Here is a 16,149-nt window from a genome sequence, read left to right as displayed (position 1 = left end):
CTCGGCCAATTTTCAGAAATCATGTAAACCAGGTGACGTGTGTCAAGCGTGGTTGAAGTTTGCCAATCATAGAGGAAGTGTGCCCGTCGAGGCAGAAACTGTTCCAAGCGTGGCAGAACGGCGTGGTATACTTGGCATTCTGAGATTACACCACTTGGTGGAATGTAGGAGGGTTTACATAATCGTCATTTGAAGTTTAACATATATTTCATGGCTATTGCTAACCCATTGCCCTAACATGTCGTCAAATTATATGGAGCAGAGAAAGAAGAGAATCAGTGGGACCATTGTCGTAACCGGGAGGCGAGGATTTTTTTTCCAAACGTACTAGTAATATGGACAAATTGTGTTATTTGACAGAGAAACAAAAAAAAAATCTCTGGATATTTCGGTCACACACACGGTGGCCGTCTTCAGTAGATAAACTAAAACAAAACATCGAAATTTATAAAAAAAAAAAAAATTACATATTGTATAACGCTCCTATTTTTTCAAAGCAGTTACAAATGCAAATCTCTTTGATGTCCTAGTTTCCGATTCATTGGCTTGATTTGCATTTGAAGGTTCATTAACAGGTAAATAAAGGTCAAAAGTATTGACAGAAATGAAGTTTATATTTTTGATTTTAGTAAATTATCATAAATTGAGCTTAAGCCTGATTTATCAGAATATCTATTCAAAGCCAGCTTTTTGAATAAGACCTTATTATAATTTCAATGGTTTCCCTAAAAAATTGTTTAAAAAAAGTTGTTTCATATCCCTAGATATCAAAGAGACATTTTCATATGTAATAAAACAGTATGACAAATTAAAAATGTGTATAGATAGAGCCGACGAAAAACTTTCAGATTTCATAAATCCCTGAAATCAGCTCGAAGGAAGTATCATTCAGGCAGTTTGAGAGCTTTGGGAGTTCTCTGTGGTGCAACTCCCTGTGGTTGAAAACACTGCCGAAACAGGGGACTTATCATTTATGCTGCAGGTACATCAAATAGACAAAGCTGTCTTCAGCAGTTAGTAAAAATTATATTTTCTTTATTTTAAACTGGCCTCTTGTTAGCTTTTCGAACTGTTGACACATTCGAGATCTCCTTTCAATTTTTGTCAGAATTAAAAAAAAAATATATATCATTTGATTAATTTGGTAGCTTTGGGAGTTTCCTCTGGTAATGAAAAAAATTGCTATTGGCCCTTTGTCTTTGAGACGGTCAGCTCACTCCGAGGCTTGTAAAATGATCTTTAACGTATCAAATGGCCTTAAATTATATAAAAATTCCGATTACCCCCCCCCCCCCCTTCAAAAAAAAATACCAGCGCACGCCATTACTTCATATATTAGTAGAAGTCTGTAAGATGGAGTTTATCGGGTTTGATCCCCCCTCAGGAAAATGGTTATTACACTTGTGCAAAAGTTATTATTTATTTTTAATCTTTCTCCAGTTTACAAGTACAGTGAACTTTTTGTCTCTGAACCGAATTAAACTAAGAAAAAGGGTAGCAAAAACCGTTGCTTACAATAGTTATTGTAACTTCATTCACAGACAGTAACAGTATTTTGTGGTTGAATGCCATTGAGGGGAAGTAGCTATGTATTTGATTATGACTGTATTGCAAATAACTAGTCATGTTTAAAAATTTATAGCCTTTAATGTCAGTACTTGAAGGCTTATTCAAATTTAACTGAGACAATGTCAAAACCATGAATACAGGGGATTACCCATGGGTGGGGCAGACCTTAGGGTCCTTAGGGTTTTGTGATCAGTAGACCATAGATTATTAGATCATAGATTATTAGATCATAGATCTTCAGAGCGCTTAGTCTGGAAGAAATGTAAAAAAGTAAGACTCGAGTTCTTAAAATAAGTAAAAGGAAAAATAGATGCGCTTGAAAAAATTGATTACATTACAGTCCAAACTACCGAAAAATGAAATAGCTTAAAAACAACAAAAAAAAATTTCTGGATGTGCTGTCCATCGTTTATTGTCTTTTGCCTTCACCTCTGTCTAGCGCGTTCTCAGTAAGACCTCCTGTAATAGGTCCTCTGAATTTTCAGGTATATTGGAATTCTAATAGAAATTTTCTATGTTTTTTTTTGTAGTTTGAATCCTTTACGAATCTTCCCCATCACTGGAAAAAAATTACTCGCTACATCCATGATCTGTTGAAGGTACTTGAAATAATTGTTTAGCCGAATTATAAATTGCTAATAGAGCAAATAGGGTAAATTATACACTAATGCTTATTTTGAACAAGAGGCAGGTTTCAATTTAGAGGATGGACATCACATCACCTTGTAAGCAAAATATTTATAAGATCGAGTATGCCGTTATCTTTTGATTTGGAGAAGAGTTAGGACATATATTTCTCCACTGTTTTTTTTTTTTTTTTTTTTTTTTTTTTTTTTTTTTTTTTTTTTTTTTTTTTTTTTTAAGATTCTCGGTTTTGTGCTGGTAAGAATTTACTGTTGTAATTCTTCTTTTGATCATTAATCTTTTTCTAAGAAATTTCTCGGAGGACTTGGAAGGGATTGTATGTACAATCCGAATATAATATGCGTAGGAACGTCACTTGGTCGTATTCCCTTCACAAATGTTAGCGGACTCTCCGTAATTACACCTCGTATTTCCCTTGACAAATGTCACTGGATTCTATAAAAAAAATAACAATATAAAAAAACCAACATTAAACTTTACGGAACTAAAAGTAAGATTGTTGTATATGAAGGATTCAGTCTATTGATTCAGATGAAAGGAAGTCACGCAAAATGGTCATTGGGTGAAACTCGAGACTGCTTTGTGGGTTTAATCAATCATATTGTAAAATTGTTTTCGAGGCTTCTCAATTATTAGTGTATTACCTATTGGCGTGCCACAACCATTTTGTTGTGAATTTCTGATTTTCCACTGATATTTATTTTCAGTCTTTGGGAGATTTCTGAACCCTGTCGAGTTGAAATTCAGGCTGTTTTAGTCATGTGAAGCTTCAACCTCAATCCACTTTCTGATTAGTCCACGGACTCCGGTTTCTTATCTTAATTATTTCTTTAATCAATCTTGGAGGCGTTTGTGGATCATGCTGAGTTGATTATACAAACTCATATCGAGCTCTAAGCAGTGTCACCAACCCCTTCTTACTTATTTTCATTAATCATTCTCTTTTTTTAATTCTTTCTTAACGTTGGTCCACAAGTGCAACTAGGGCAGGATTTTCATTTGTCCCTAGATTTTTCTATACTTCTTGAAATTTTCATCTTAAGTAAGCCTTGCAAGTTGCTGCAATTGAAGTAGCAGTTGGAGTAGTTTAGTAGGAGTAGTAGCACTAGTAAAAGTAGCAGTGGTAGTAGTGTTAGTAGTGACATGCATTTATTACCGTTCTGTCAATTGATTTTCCCCTTTAAGTATTTTCTCAAATTTCAAACATACAATACCCAAATCCATTCTTGATATACGCCCTTTTGACAATCTGCATGTACATAGTGTGTTTTGATCGTTTTAAAATTCCCCCTCAATAATCTGTCACATTTTGACCTTCATACGTGTAGCCTTAATTGTACTAGTATCATAGTAGTAGCGATAGTAGTAGGAACAGTAGTAGCAGCAGTAGCAATAGCAGATAGATTTTGCCTTTTGGTCAACTGAATATCCGGCTCTTGATGTCACTGAAGGTCACTATTGATGCAATAAGCCGTTTCAAAAATATTGCTGATACGCCCGTAATTGTAATCTGAATGCACATAGTATGTTTTGATTTAGTTCAACTTCCCCGTCAATGTTTGCTCAGATGTTTACTTCAACATCATCAGCCTTAGTAGCACTTGCTACAGAAGTAGTAGTTTTAGTTACAGTAGTGATAGCAGCAGCAGTGGTAGTTGAGATAGTAGTTGCGTGCTAATATTGCCATTTTGGTTGATTAGTCATCTCCCTTATCATTTCCTGATACTTCCAAATTAATATACTCCCTTATTCCTGAGTTATACTGTTTTGACCACCCATATACATATAACATGTTTTGATTTAGTTCAGAACTCCCCTTTATATTCCCTGAAAGACTCACCTTAATGCCCTTCGTATATTGGGAAAGTAGAAGTCAAACATGAATACCTTTTCTCAATAACATATACTAAATTGCCTAACTTACAGCCCTTACTCTGAGGCCTCGGGGGGGGGGGCATCCCCAAACGCATAACTACTGACCCTTTCAAAAATGGTGAAAAAATAGACGTCTCAAAACTTAGATTGTATGTTTGTTTTGGAAAATGATGAACTTCCAATATCAAATCAGATGAGTCCCATCTGAAATTTATAAGACTATACATTCCATAAAAACCTCATATGCCTCCGGGGCATAACTTACAGCCCTTACCCCAGAGCTGTGAAGATTGCATCAGAACTGGAGGCATTGTTAACTGTTTTTTGGATTATTTTGAACAAAATGACAATCTTACAATTTCAATTAGATGCATTTGGTGAAGAGGGGTAGTTAGGAGGGCTAGTTGCTCTCCATCACTTTTGCTCTTAAACAGAAACTGGAACTTCCTACTTTTAACCAATTGCGCCTCTTCTAAGGTTTATACAACCATATCTTCATTTTGACTATCTTGAATAAAATGGCTATCTCAAAGTTTCTAATGGATTAATTTTGGGAAAACACGACATATGCGGGGGGAGGAGTAGCTGCCCTCCGATCACTTTGACTCTGAAAACGGTGCAGAACTTTTGATTACCAATCCAATGAGCCCTCTCTGAAGCTTATACGACCAATCTTTCTACAGAAGCTATAGATGCCCCCAGGGCATAAATTAAAACCCTTGCTCTGAGGGCTATGGGGGGGGGGGGTTTTCATTCTCAAAGACAAAATTTCCGGATCTTGCAACTAGGCTGAACAAAATAGCTTTCTAAAAATTTTGATTGGATGTGTTTGGGGAAATGGTGTGCGTGGGGGGGGGGCTGGTTGCCCTCTAATCACTTTCGACTATTAAAAAGAGCGCTACCCTTCTCAATTATCGATCGAATGAGCCCCTTTCGAAGTTTCTACGACAAGTCTTTCTATATGAAGTGCCCTAGTCTAAAAACAACAAGCCAAAAAATAAATAATACATCTCGCCCACATCTTTCTTTATTTAGGCAGCGCTATTGCGCTGCCCATGATATCCCAAATTATCTACAGCATACCATCTAGCTAAAATAATAGGTAATTTTTAAATCATAAAAAAAGAAACAAATAACGAGACCAGAAATAAAAATAAAATATAAATTAAATAAAAACAAGGAACTATTTATATGACTAGTAACTTATTATGCTTACCCAAGAAAAGAGTTAGACACCACAAAAAAAGTTGGGTTTAGGCCGAAATTTCCACAGGTTATCAAAAAGACATATTGACGATGTCATAGCAATAGCTAATTGCATTAAGTTGAGCACTAATACTACTGCTGTGACTACTGTCATAACTATATCTTAGGGTATGAAGGTGAGATTTTCAGAGAATTCTTAGGGGGGGAACGTGAACTGAATCACAACACGCCATCCGTTTACAGGCTGTCATAAGGGCATATCAGCAATATCTTAAGTGTGTGAAATTAAAACTTACAAGGCTTGTTGTGGGGGATGTTGTGGGGAAACTAACCAAAGGACAATATTTGCATCGTAATACTACTTCTTCTACTCCTACAACTACTACTACTGCTACAATTATTATTACTGCTACTACTGCTACTTCTACTAAAGCTAAGAATGCTGCTATTAATTCTACTACTGCTACTGCTGCTGCTACTATTGTAACTATAGGTGCTACTACTACTAACGCTAAGGGTATTAAGGCAATTGAAACTGTATTGAACTTAATCGAAATACATCATGCCCACATAGGTTGTCAGCAATGCTTCAGGAACGGTTGATGATATCAAGTTGAAACTTTCATTGTGTGTTGAAGGGGATGTTGAAAAAAAAGCAAAGGTGCTATGTGCATACTGCTACTAATGTTACTACTGCTATCGCTACTACACAAGCTAAGGGTATTAAGGTGATACTTTCAATGAATATTTAGGCAGATGTTGAACTAAATCAAAACGAACTATGGTCATGTAGATTGTCAGTAGGGTGACAAAGCAATATCACCATAACGGCTTACATTATTAACTTATTACCACCACAACTTACCCTTTAGGGTAAGTTGTGGTGGATTTTGAACTACCCAGAAGACACTATGTGTATACTTTAATACTACTTCTATGGCTACTGCAACTAAATATCAGATTCTTCCTACTGGTTCATGTTTTATAATTTGGCTGTTGCTGAATTTATTCTTCCAGAATTCTTCTATTCTTCTATTTCTTCTATTATTCTATCTTCTATTCTTCTATTTCTAGAAGCGTCTTCAGGAAGCACATGGTCGGTTAGCACGGCTGGAACTTGAGAATAGAACCCTTCATGCAAAGATCCAGCATTCGACAGACAAATCCGTAAGTTTAAAGCTGTTAAGAACAATCTGAACATTATTTCCTTACGGGGATTTTTTTCTTCATCTTAAAAATGAACACGTTTCTAAAACCTATATCGTTTTAAAGGGGAATTCATTTGGACCGGTCAAGAGAAGTCAAATATAATTGAAATAAAATGGAAAATTGAAGAAACACTCGGAAGACAAATTGTAGGGAAAATTTCAAAGTCACTTGATTTTAGCATGTGGGTCTAAACCGCCCCCCGTATTTCTAAAGGAGTAAAGATCAGAAATTAACGGTATATTTCTGAAATCTCTGTATCATCATAATCTTAATCTTTTTTTTTTTTTTTAATTCAAGCTGTTGTACTCAAGAATAAATTCCAACTAAATGGTACTAGTACTTACAGTATAAAAGATTTAGCTTTTAAAATAAATCAATACTTCTCTTAACTTCACACTCTGATTATCAACAATATCTGGTTCGGTCTTGTTTTTCCAAAAAAAAAAAAAAAAAAAAAAAAAAAAAAAAAAAAAAAAAAAAAAAAAAAAAAAAAAAAAAAAAAAAAAAAAAAAAAAAAAAACTCTGGATACCTATCTTTCAGTAAAATCATCTTGTAGGTATCTCCTGAAATTTCTGGATCATCCAGAGAACTTTTCTTGACCTTACATTAGGATTGCCAATAAACTCTTGTTGTTTTTTGTATTTCCAAATAAAACTCTGAACACACCCCTGTCAGTTAATACAATCTTCGACGAAGTAAGATCACCGTGTAAGTATCTTGTAGAAATGCTGGCATCACTTAGAAGAACTTTCCTTACCCTTATATGGAAAGTGTTAATAGCTTCTTGTTGTTTTCAATATATATATATATATATATATATATATATATATATATATATATATATATATATATATATATATATATATATATATAAATATTCTTTTCTGGCTGCTTGTAGGCCTACATCTTCGACAAAGTAAGGTCATCTTGCGGATACATTTTAGAAACATGAGTATTGATATGGGCAAATTCCCACACTACACAACTTCCCATGAAAAGTTTACCCCCTGGAAACTTCCCTTCTTATGGAAAATTCCCACGTCAAAAAACCTTCCAGCAGAAAAGTTGACCCCCCCCCACCCGAAAACGTATGTATACTTCCCAATGACAAATACTATGCGTAGCCTAAACAATGGACGAATTTTATAACTGAAGGACCTTTCCCCTGGGGCCTTGACGGGGTCATGTTATATGAAAAGACCTAGTTATTAGCGCTTTCAGCTATGATGAACAAATTCGCTATCTCTAAATTGATTGAGCGATTTTGGGGAAAAGGTGTGCGGGAGGAGGCCTAGCTGTCCTCGGATCTTTTTGGTCACTTAAATAGGACACTAGAACTTTTAATTTCTATTCTAATGAGCCCTCTTCCAATATTTTAAGACCACCGGGTCGATACGATCACCCCTGGGAAAAACAAACAATAAAAATAAGAAATTAACACGCATCCGTTATCTTTCTTCTGGCAAAAAATAGAAAATGTCGCATTTTTGCAGATAGTTGGTTGAAACATCTACAATAAGGCTCTCTGATTCGCTGAATGTGACTACGCGATTTTCATTAAGAATTTTCGACTTTTAAGGTGTGTTTCACCCCTTTTTCGAAAATAAGGAAAAAATTTTCAGGCTCGTAGCCTTTGATGGGTTACACTACACTTAATGAAACTTATGATCTTTGGAATCACCATAATAAGCCGATTTTTGATATATCTATTTCTAAAAAAATTTTGTTTTTTAGAGTTTCGGTTACTATTGAGCTGCGTCCTCCTTACTTACAGTTCGTTACCACGAACCATTTGAAAAATTCACCTCTGTTCCAAATCTTGAGATTAAAAAAAGGAAAGCTATAACAGCAAAATTATGTATGCTTGCAACAATAAATAATGTCATTGTTATCACATAGTGAGCTAACCTATATGAACTTTTAACCCTACTCAATATTTCGGTTCAATTTCCTTGAAACGATAACTTTTGCAAGTGTGTCAAACGTGTGACATATATAGTAATTTAAAACCATTATAAATTATTGGAGGTTTCAAATCAATGCAATAGAAGTATAAATGATATCGTCAAGATCATTTCTGTATGACCCTTAGATGAAAGAAATGTGATAAAAGGAAAAAAACATAAATTTTTTCTGCCTTAACATTGCTATTTTCTTTCATTCAGCTACCTGTAGAACTGATAATATTTAAAGGTTAAAATTTATATGCTGGGTATGTATTTGTGGTGTTCAGATCTGTTTATCTTCACTGAAATTTTATGTTTTTTTCCTAACTAGTTAAGCTACTACGTATATGGTAATCTGATAATTTATTGGCTATCCATTGCGCCTCCAAGAAAGTAGCTGAAGAACAGTAAAAAATTGCTTATGTCAAAACAATTTCTAAAAAAGTAAATATACAACTTAATCAGTTTCAGAATCGTTGATAGATAAAAAACCTGTTGATTTTAAATCATTCCTCATTTGTACAATTATTCACCAATATTCACCTCTGTTCCAAATCTCGAGATCAAAACAAGCAGAGCTAGAGTGTAATTGAATATAATGTAAAAAGAAATTTCGAGTAAAAGGGAAAAGAGAATATATATCAATTTTCTGATTGGAAATATCAGTAGTTCTATTGAAAAAATCAATACAGAGATACTACACATGAAAGAGACCCCGAGGGGGATAGATCTACTCTTTGGTTAAGAGGTCTCTGTCGCAACGGGTCTGCTGCCCCTTAGAAATCCCTGTTGATCTTACACCATTCCTCATTCGTACAATTATCTATCAATAGCGATACAGAGCTACTACCCAGGAGGGTGCGGGGGGAATAGATCTACTCTTTGGTTTAGAGGCCTCCATCTCTATCGGCCTGCTGTCCCCTGGGGATAAACGTGAATATGACAATTGTAGCAAACATATGTTTTTTATAGAACAGGGCTGCCTCAATTATGTTACTCAATTATCCAGGTTGGGTGCTTTGGTTTCAGCTTTTCAGGGTTCCTTGTTTGTTATAATGGCGTTGGACCATGACCACCTTGGAAGGAGAAGCGTCAATAGTTATGGGCATGGTTAGGGGTCAAATTAGGCCGACTTCTGACTGGTTTAACTAGTATCGTGACATATTTCTCAAGATTTCCATTGTTTGCAGTAAAATTCCAACAAAAAACGACAGGACCAAACAGATTTCAGAATTAAATAGATATTTAGGAAGTAAAACCGATTTCTGAGATTGATGCCCCCCTCTCCCCTTATCCTGCCTGTATGGGTATCATAAAGTGTAGATATGCTTTAGCTTTCGCTGAGGCTTGATAACACATCGTGTTTGCTCAACATTGCCGATGCCTATAGGCATTATAGTAAGAGTGATTAGTGATAATATCGGGCAGGTGCCTGTTTATTTTAAGTTTTAATGTCACTCCTTATTTTAATTAAATAAAAAAAATTAGTTTTTTAACTGAAAGTAAGGAGCGACATTAAAACTTAAAACAACAGAAATTCATCCGTGTATGAAAGGGGTGTTCCCTTCTCAACGCCCCGCTCTTTACGCAAGTTTGAATCTCTCTCTCAATTCTACTTTATTAAACAGTAAAAAACTTTAGCGTAAAGAGCAGGGCGTTGAGAAGGGAGCAGCCCCTTTCATACACGGAGTAATTTCTGTTCGTTTTAAGTTTTAATGTGGCTCCTTAATTTCAGTAAAAAAAACTAGTTTTTTTTTCAAATTTAATTTCTGAACGTCTTTGAATTAATGCATGTTTGATTTTGGCTCTCCACACATAAATCATTAAAATGAAATTCTTTTTTGGCTAAATGGCTTTCTCTTAGTTTTGATCAGACGATTTTGAGAAAAAAGAGGTGGGGGAGGAGGCCTAATTACCCTCCAGTTTTTTTGGGCTACTTGAAAAGGCAACTAGAACCTTTAACTGTTAAGGAACATTTTTTTTAGAAAGCAATATACGTAACTTAAGAATTAACTTAAGTAACGAACTTTTATATACTTATATTTTTATTATGTATATCAGGGGGTTTGTCCCCTCGTTAATACCTCACTCTTTACACTAAAACTTAAATTTTGTCCCAACTCTTTAAGAATGACCCCTGAATCAGAAAGGCCGTAAAATAAATAGTTGAAATTACTAAAAATACTTTAGCGTAAATAGCGAGGTATTTAGGAGGAGATGAAACCCTCATATGCGTAATAATCTCTGTTTGTTTTAAGTTTTAATGCTGCTCCTTACTTTTAGTTGGAAAAAACTTTTTCATATTTATTTTTCATTGTTTTTTTTTGTAATAATGCTAGAAAATCCTGCGTCACCTTTATTGAATTCTCTTCCCCCATGACATATTCCTCCAAAGAAAGATCCTCCCACATAGCTCCCTCCCCTAAACCCCCCCCCCCCAACCCAACCCAAAATACTCACCCTGAAAACGTTTGTACACTTCCCAATAACCATTACTGTATATAAACACTGGTCAAAGTGTTGTAACTTGCAGCCCCTCCCCTGGGGACTATGGGGGAGTAAGTCATCCCAAAGACATATTTATTAAGGTTGTCGACTATGCTGAACACAATGGCTATCTCAAAATTTTCATCCATTGACTTTGGGGAAAAATGAGCGTGGGAGGGTGCCTAATTGCCCTCCAATTTTTTGGTCACTTAAAAAGGGTTCTAGAACTTTTAATTTCCATGAGAATGAGCCCTCTTGTGAAATTCTTGGACCTCGGGATTGGGACATGCTTTTGCTTGTCCTGTTCAACCACTTCGGTAGCATGAATTTCACCAATGGATCTTACGAATAGCGTTTTGCGAAGGATCTTAAGATTGGCTACCATTATCGTTTTTATTTGTCTTTTTATTTTATTTGCTATGACATCTTTAACAAAAATTTTCTTGTAATGCATAATTCATTTTTGACAATACTGACATTTATAACAGCCAAAGTGCAGCAGGGAGCATAAAGGATAATGTTTTTGTTAAATGTTTTAAAATGCATTTTTATTATTCACCATGACATTAGATATTATAGCACTGTCCTTTTGTGATCCTTTTCAGTCTCTCATGTGAAATGAATTGCACTAACGAATTTAGAGAACACAGTTTTGTACAGCATTTCAAGATAGCCTTAAAAAATTGCTGCTATTGTTCCATTTTTTATGACATTCCATTAGATTTGTAGGCATTCAACAAAAGTTCTGGTGTTCTGTTTAAATTTTATCTTTGACGGATACATTTAAAGCAGTCGAAGTACAGCAGTGAGATTTAAGGACGATGTTGATGGGAATTTTTTTTTGAATACTGTACAATAGCTATTGCAATACTGTACAATAGTTTTGATTGTTTTTTCTTATGAATTTCAAGTCTTGAGTCACACCATTTGCCAGAGGACAATTCTCTTTTTCTCTTTGTTCACCAAAAAAATAATAATAATTTTTTTTTCAAACAGTTCGTGGTAGCGAACTGTAAGTAAGAGCCAACCCGGTTAAATAGTAACCAAAACACTAAAAAAACGAAATTTTGATACCAATAGATACATCAAAATAATTAGTTTATTATATTGATTTCATGTATATATATATATATATATATATATATATATATATATATATATATATATATATATATATATATATATATATATATATATATATATATATATATATATATATATACTTCATTAAGTTCAGTCTTACCCATCATAGGTTACGAGCCTGAAAAAATTTGCCTGATTTTTTAAAAAGAGAGAAACGCTCCATAAAATTCATAGAATCTTAATGAAAATCACGCCATCAGATTCAGCGTATCAGAGAACCCTACTGTAAAGATTTCAAGCGCCTATCTGAAAAAAATGTGCAATTTTGTATTTTTTTGCCAGAAGAAAGATCACTGATGTGTGTGTTTTTTTTTCCAGGGGTGATCGTATCGACCCAGTGGCCCCAGAATATAGTGAGAGAGCTCATCTAAACGGAAATTAAAAGTTCTAGCACCTTTTTAAGTAACCCAAAAATTGGAGGGCAACCAGGCCCCCTCCCACGCCTCTTTTTCTGAAAATTGTCCGTTCAAAATTTTGTGATAGCTATTTTGTTCAGCATAGTTGAAAGACCGAATACTATGCCTATGGATATGTAATGACCCCCCTCCCCCCGCCTCTCCAGGCCCTGGGGAAACATATATATGCCTAGTATGTTTACATATAGGCCTAGTATTTGTTATTGGGAAGTATGCATGCATTTTTGGGGGCGGGGACGAAATTTCTTCTGGTGGGACATTCCATGGGGATAATTTTACATGGGGAGGGAAGTTTCTAGGGGGTGGGATTTTTCAGGAGAAATTTTACACTGGTGGATTTGCCAGAGTTCCTATATGAAATTCTTCCTATGTCTTGCTTTCTTATTGCCGACTCAATTTTACGCATGGAGATGTTAAGGATAATTGTCCGGTGTAAATTTTCACCAGGATTGAATTGTCTGTAGAATAAGTTCTTGGAGAGGAGAGATTTTTTCTTGGAGAAGTAGCTAAAATTTTCTGGCATTATTTGAAAAACAATCAGAAATTAAATAACAAAAACAAGTTTTTCAACTGAAAATAAGGAGCAACTTTAAAACTTAAGACAAACAGAAGCTGTAGCGTATATGACGGGGGTTACTACTCTACAACAGCTCTCTCTTTACGCTGAAGTTTGAATTCTGTTCCCCTTCTTTTTGAACGACTCTTGAAACACTGTTTGCTTAATTAGAGCAACAGGGAGCTTTTTTAAAAGCACTAAAAACTTCAGTGTAAAGAGCGAGGTGTAATTTCTGTTTTTTTAAGTTTTAAAGTTGCTCTTCACTTTCAGTTGAAAAACTTGTTTTTTATTTAATTTGTATAGAGACAGCCAACTTCCCTTAGGGCTGATTTTTATTTTGTAATATTTAACTGCTGTTTTGGCTTGAACTGTAACGAAAACAAGATCATTCGAAGATTATATACAATTGCTGACCTTTGCCAATTCTACTGAAGGATTTAGTGTCATCCATGTAATACTATCTGAGAAAGTACAATTTTAAATACAGCCTGTAAATCAAAGACTTAACCAATTATAGCCAGTCAAGTTGACTTTCTCATAGTGATGTCTAGGCAGGGTATTGTCATTAAGTTTAACAATGAAAGTGGAATTCTTAGTCGTAGATGTTTAGTGTCGTAAATTGCTGGTAATTTTTGAACTGTGAATTATTTGAAAGTAGTTAGTGTCTCTGATAACTTCGATTCACAGACTTTTATGTCGCCTGGCAATAAATTTAAATATCGCTATTAACTTCGACGCAAAATTTCATCTAGCTTGTCGGAATAACTGTGAGGAGTAAAAGTTAGGTTAGTCTTCTTCCTCTTCGATACTTTTCAACCTGTAATCCAAGAAACACATTTATTTGATAAATAATACGATAAATTATTTATTTGAAAACTCGTCTACAAGATAAGAGAAGATAAAGGTTATTTATAATGAATTAAATATACAATAAATGCATGGTACTAATCCCCACAAACGGTCCTTGGCCTGTAAAGGAGGGGGAAGACAGGCGAGTCATCTAAAGAGTAATCCAACGAAAAAAGAGAAGTATGAGACAACTGAGCAGAAAAGAGTAAATAGAAAAAAATAAGTAAATTCCAATTAATCCTAGACAAAAAAAGAATATTCGTCTAAAGTGAAGTCAACAATTTTTTTAAACTAAACGAGTGACACCTACCATATAGTATGAGTCTTCGTTTTAATATAATGGGTGGAGTAAAAGAAATTTGAATAGTATATTCAAATTCGAAAAGGGGAAAGTTACAAAACAAAAATTATAGAGCAAAAAAGGGTATGTGCATTAACCAAACAACAATAATAGGGCGCTGAGTGTCGCGTAATGAGGTGAAAAAATGTTGGCCGGCCCAAACTTTAAGGTAAATATAAAATTGTTCGTTATTATTATTAATATATCCTGGGTGGACTCACGAAGTTGAGTCCTAGCTCGAGCCACAAGGGCCCATTGCTTCAACCCCCTTCCCCAAAAAAAAAGAAACTTCATGGTTATGCGCCAATGAGTAATGTACTAAAGTAGTAAAGCAAAGTAGTAATGGCCCTATTATTGGTATTTTTTTTTACATGGAAATTCAAATGAATCTTGGAAAAAGATTTTTTTCGCTTTGAGTCATACATATCAACTGGAATTTATATAGCAACTTAGCTTGGTAGTTCGTGCCTGACAAAGTCACCATCCTCAGACAGAACAGACCACAAATATTCTTTTAACTCTCAAAAATCAATAGGCTCAAGCTTTTAAGAGTCTCGATGAGAGGGAGGGGGAAGTTTTGACTTTCAAAGTGGTCTCAAGTTCCCTGGTTTTTCTTTGTGTTTCTGACACTTTGACAAAATGCCTCTAATAGGCCTATTATAACGACAAAAAGATAAGATAGACGATATATTGCAGAGAGATAAATTTGAGGGGGAAATGGTGAGAATAGTAATTGCTATTTAAAAGAATCGATAAAACCTATAGTTGCGGTGTTTAAATAAGAACGAAGATATTTACGGAATAGCTGCTCACATTATGACCTCTACCATTTTAAAGCTGTTATCAGGCACATACATCAAATATGAGGCAAATATTTGGGCACAGGAAGCCATTGAAACACCTTTTTTTGCGGTTTGTTAATAGTTGTATTATTGGTGATATTTGTAACTCTCAGACTGTTACTGGTTTGACAACAGGGTTGCCGACTGTCGCACTTTTGTACTTTTGTCGCACTTTTTTGGTCGTTGTCGTAGTGTAGTACGTACGACACAGAGAAGCGCACTTTTCCATGAAAAGCCAGAAAGCGTCGCACAAAAGTGCTACAGTCTCTTTGTCTATTAGAAAATTTTCACAAACAAATTATGAACAAACAAATTGTGACAAACAAAAATTCCCAGCAGCGACCTTTCTGTGTTCCTATTGTGACTAGAATATATCTTCACCTCTGATATGTTGACGGTATGCCAGTTCAAGTAATTTGATAAGCTCATAAGGAATATAAAACCCTTGCCGAGAAGAAAAGGACCTGAATATTCGAAATTTAGATTAATTAGTGCTCACTGACTTTGATCCAATTTAATCTTGTGTTCAATCATGGAACGAAGCAAGAATTACCAAAAAGAAAAGTAACAGGAAAGGCTAGTAAAATTTGTTTAGGCCTCAACATCAGAATTCTAGTAGGTTATGAGCTAAGTACTAGGGTTACGTGATAGCTAGACTCCTTACTTCGATAATCGTTTGTTTGGAAATTGCAATTTTAGCCCTTAGAATTATAATTTTGAGCCTTAACGGACTGTAATTAAGGAGAGACGTGGCTCAGTAGTAGCCAAAACTTTAAAAACGGTAAATTGATATAAAAAGATGTATGAAAAGAATCGGTTTACTATTCTGATTCCAAATATATAAGATTCATTAAGCTTGGTGCTACCCATCAAATGCTACGAACCTAAGAAAATTTGCCTGATTTTTGAAAATGGGGTGAAATAACCCCCCTAAAAGTCAACTGTTGAGGTTGCAAGCTTCTATCTACACAAATGTCGAATTTAGTAATTTTTGCCAAAAGAAAGATCACAGGTGCGCGTTTATATGTTTTTGTTTATTACTTTTTTCCCAGAGCTGATCGTATT

The 16,149-nt window shown here is 34.9% G+C and overlaps 1 protein-coding gene across 3 annotated transcripts in view; it reads left to right on the top strand.

Annotated features, from left to right (window-relative positions):
- Positions 1 to 16,149, top strand: part of LOC136028413 (uncharacterized) — a 154,563-nt gene that overhangs the window by 101,752 nt on the left and 36,662 nt on the right. For all 3 annotated transcript variants that reach the window (XM_065706250.1, XM_065706251.1, XM_065706252.1), the window contains one exon: positions 6,370 to 6,462. In XM_065706250.1, coding sequence (XP_065562322.1) covers positions 6,370 to 6,462 — 93 coding nt within the window. The remainder of the gene's footprint in view (positions 1 to 6,369; positions 6,463 to 16,149) is intronic.

This window comes from Artemia franciscana, chromosome 6 (genome assembly GCF_032884065.1).
Source record: "Artemia franciscana chromosome 6, ASM3288406v1, whole genome shotgun sequence".
Lineage (NCBI taxonomy): Eukaryota > Metazoa > Arthropoda > Branchiopoda > Anostraca > Artemiidae > Artemia > Artemia franciscana.
This window is presented reverse-complemented; position numbering and strand designations above follow the sequence as displayed.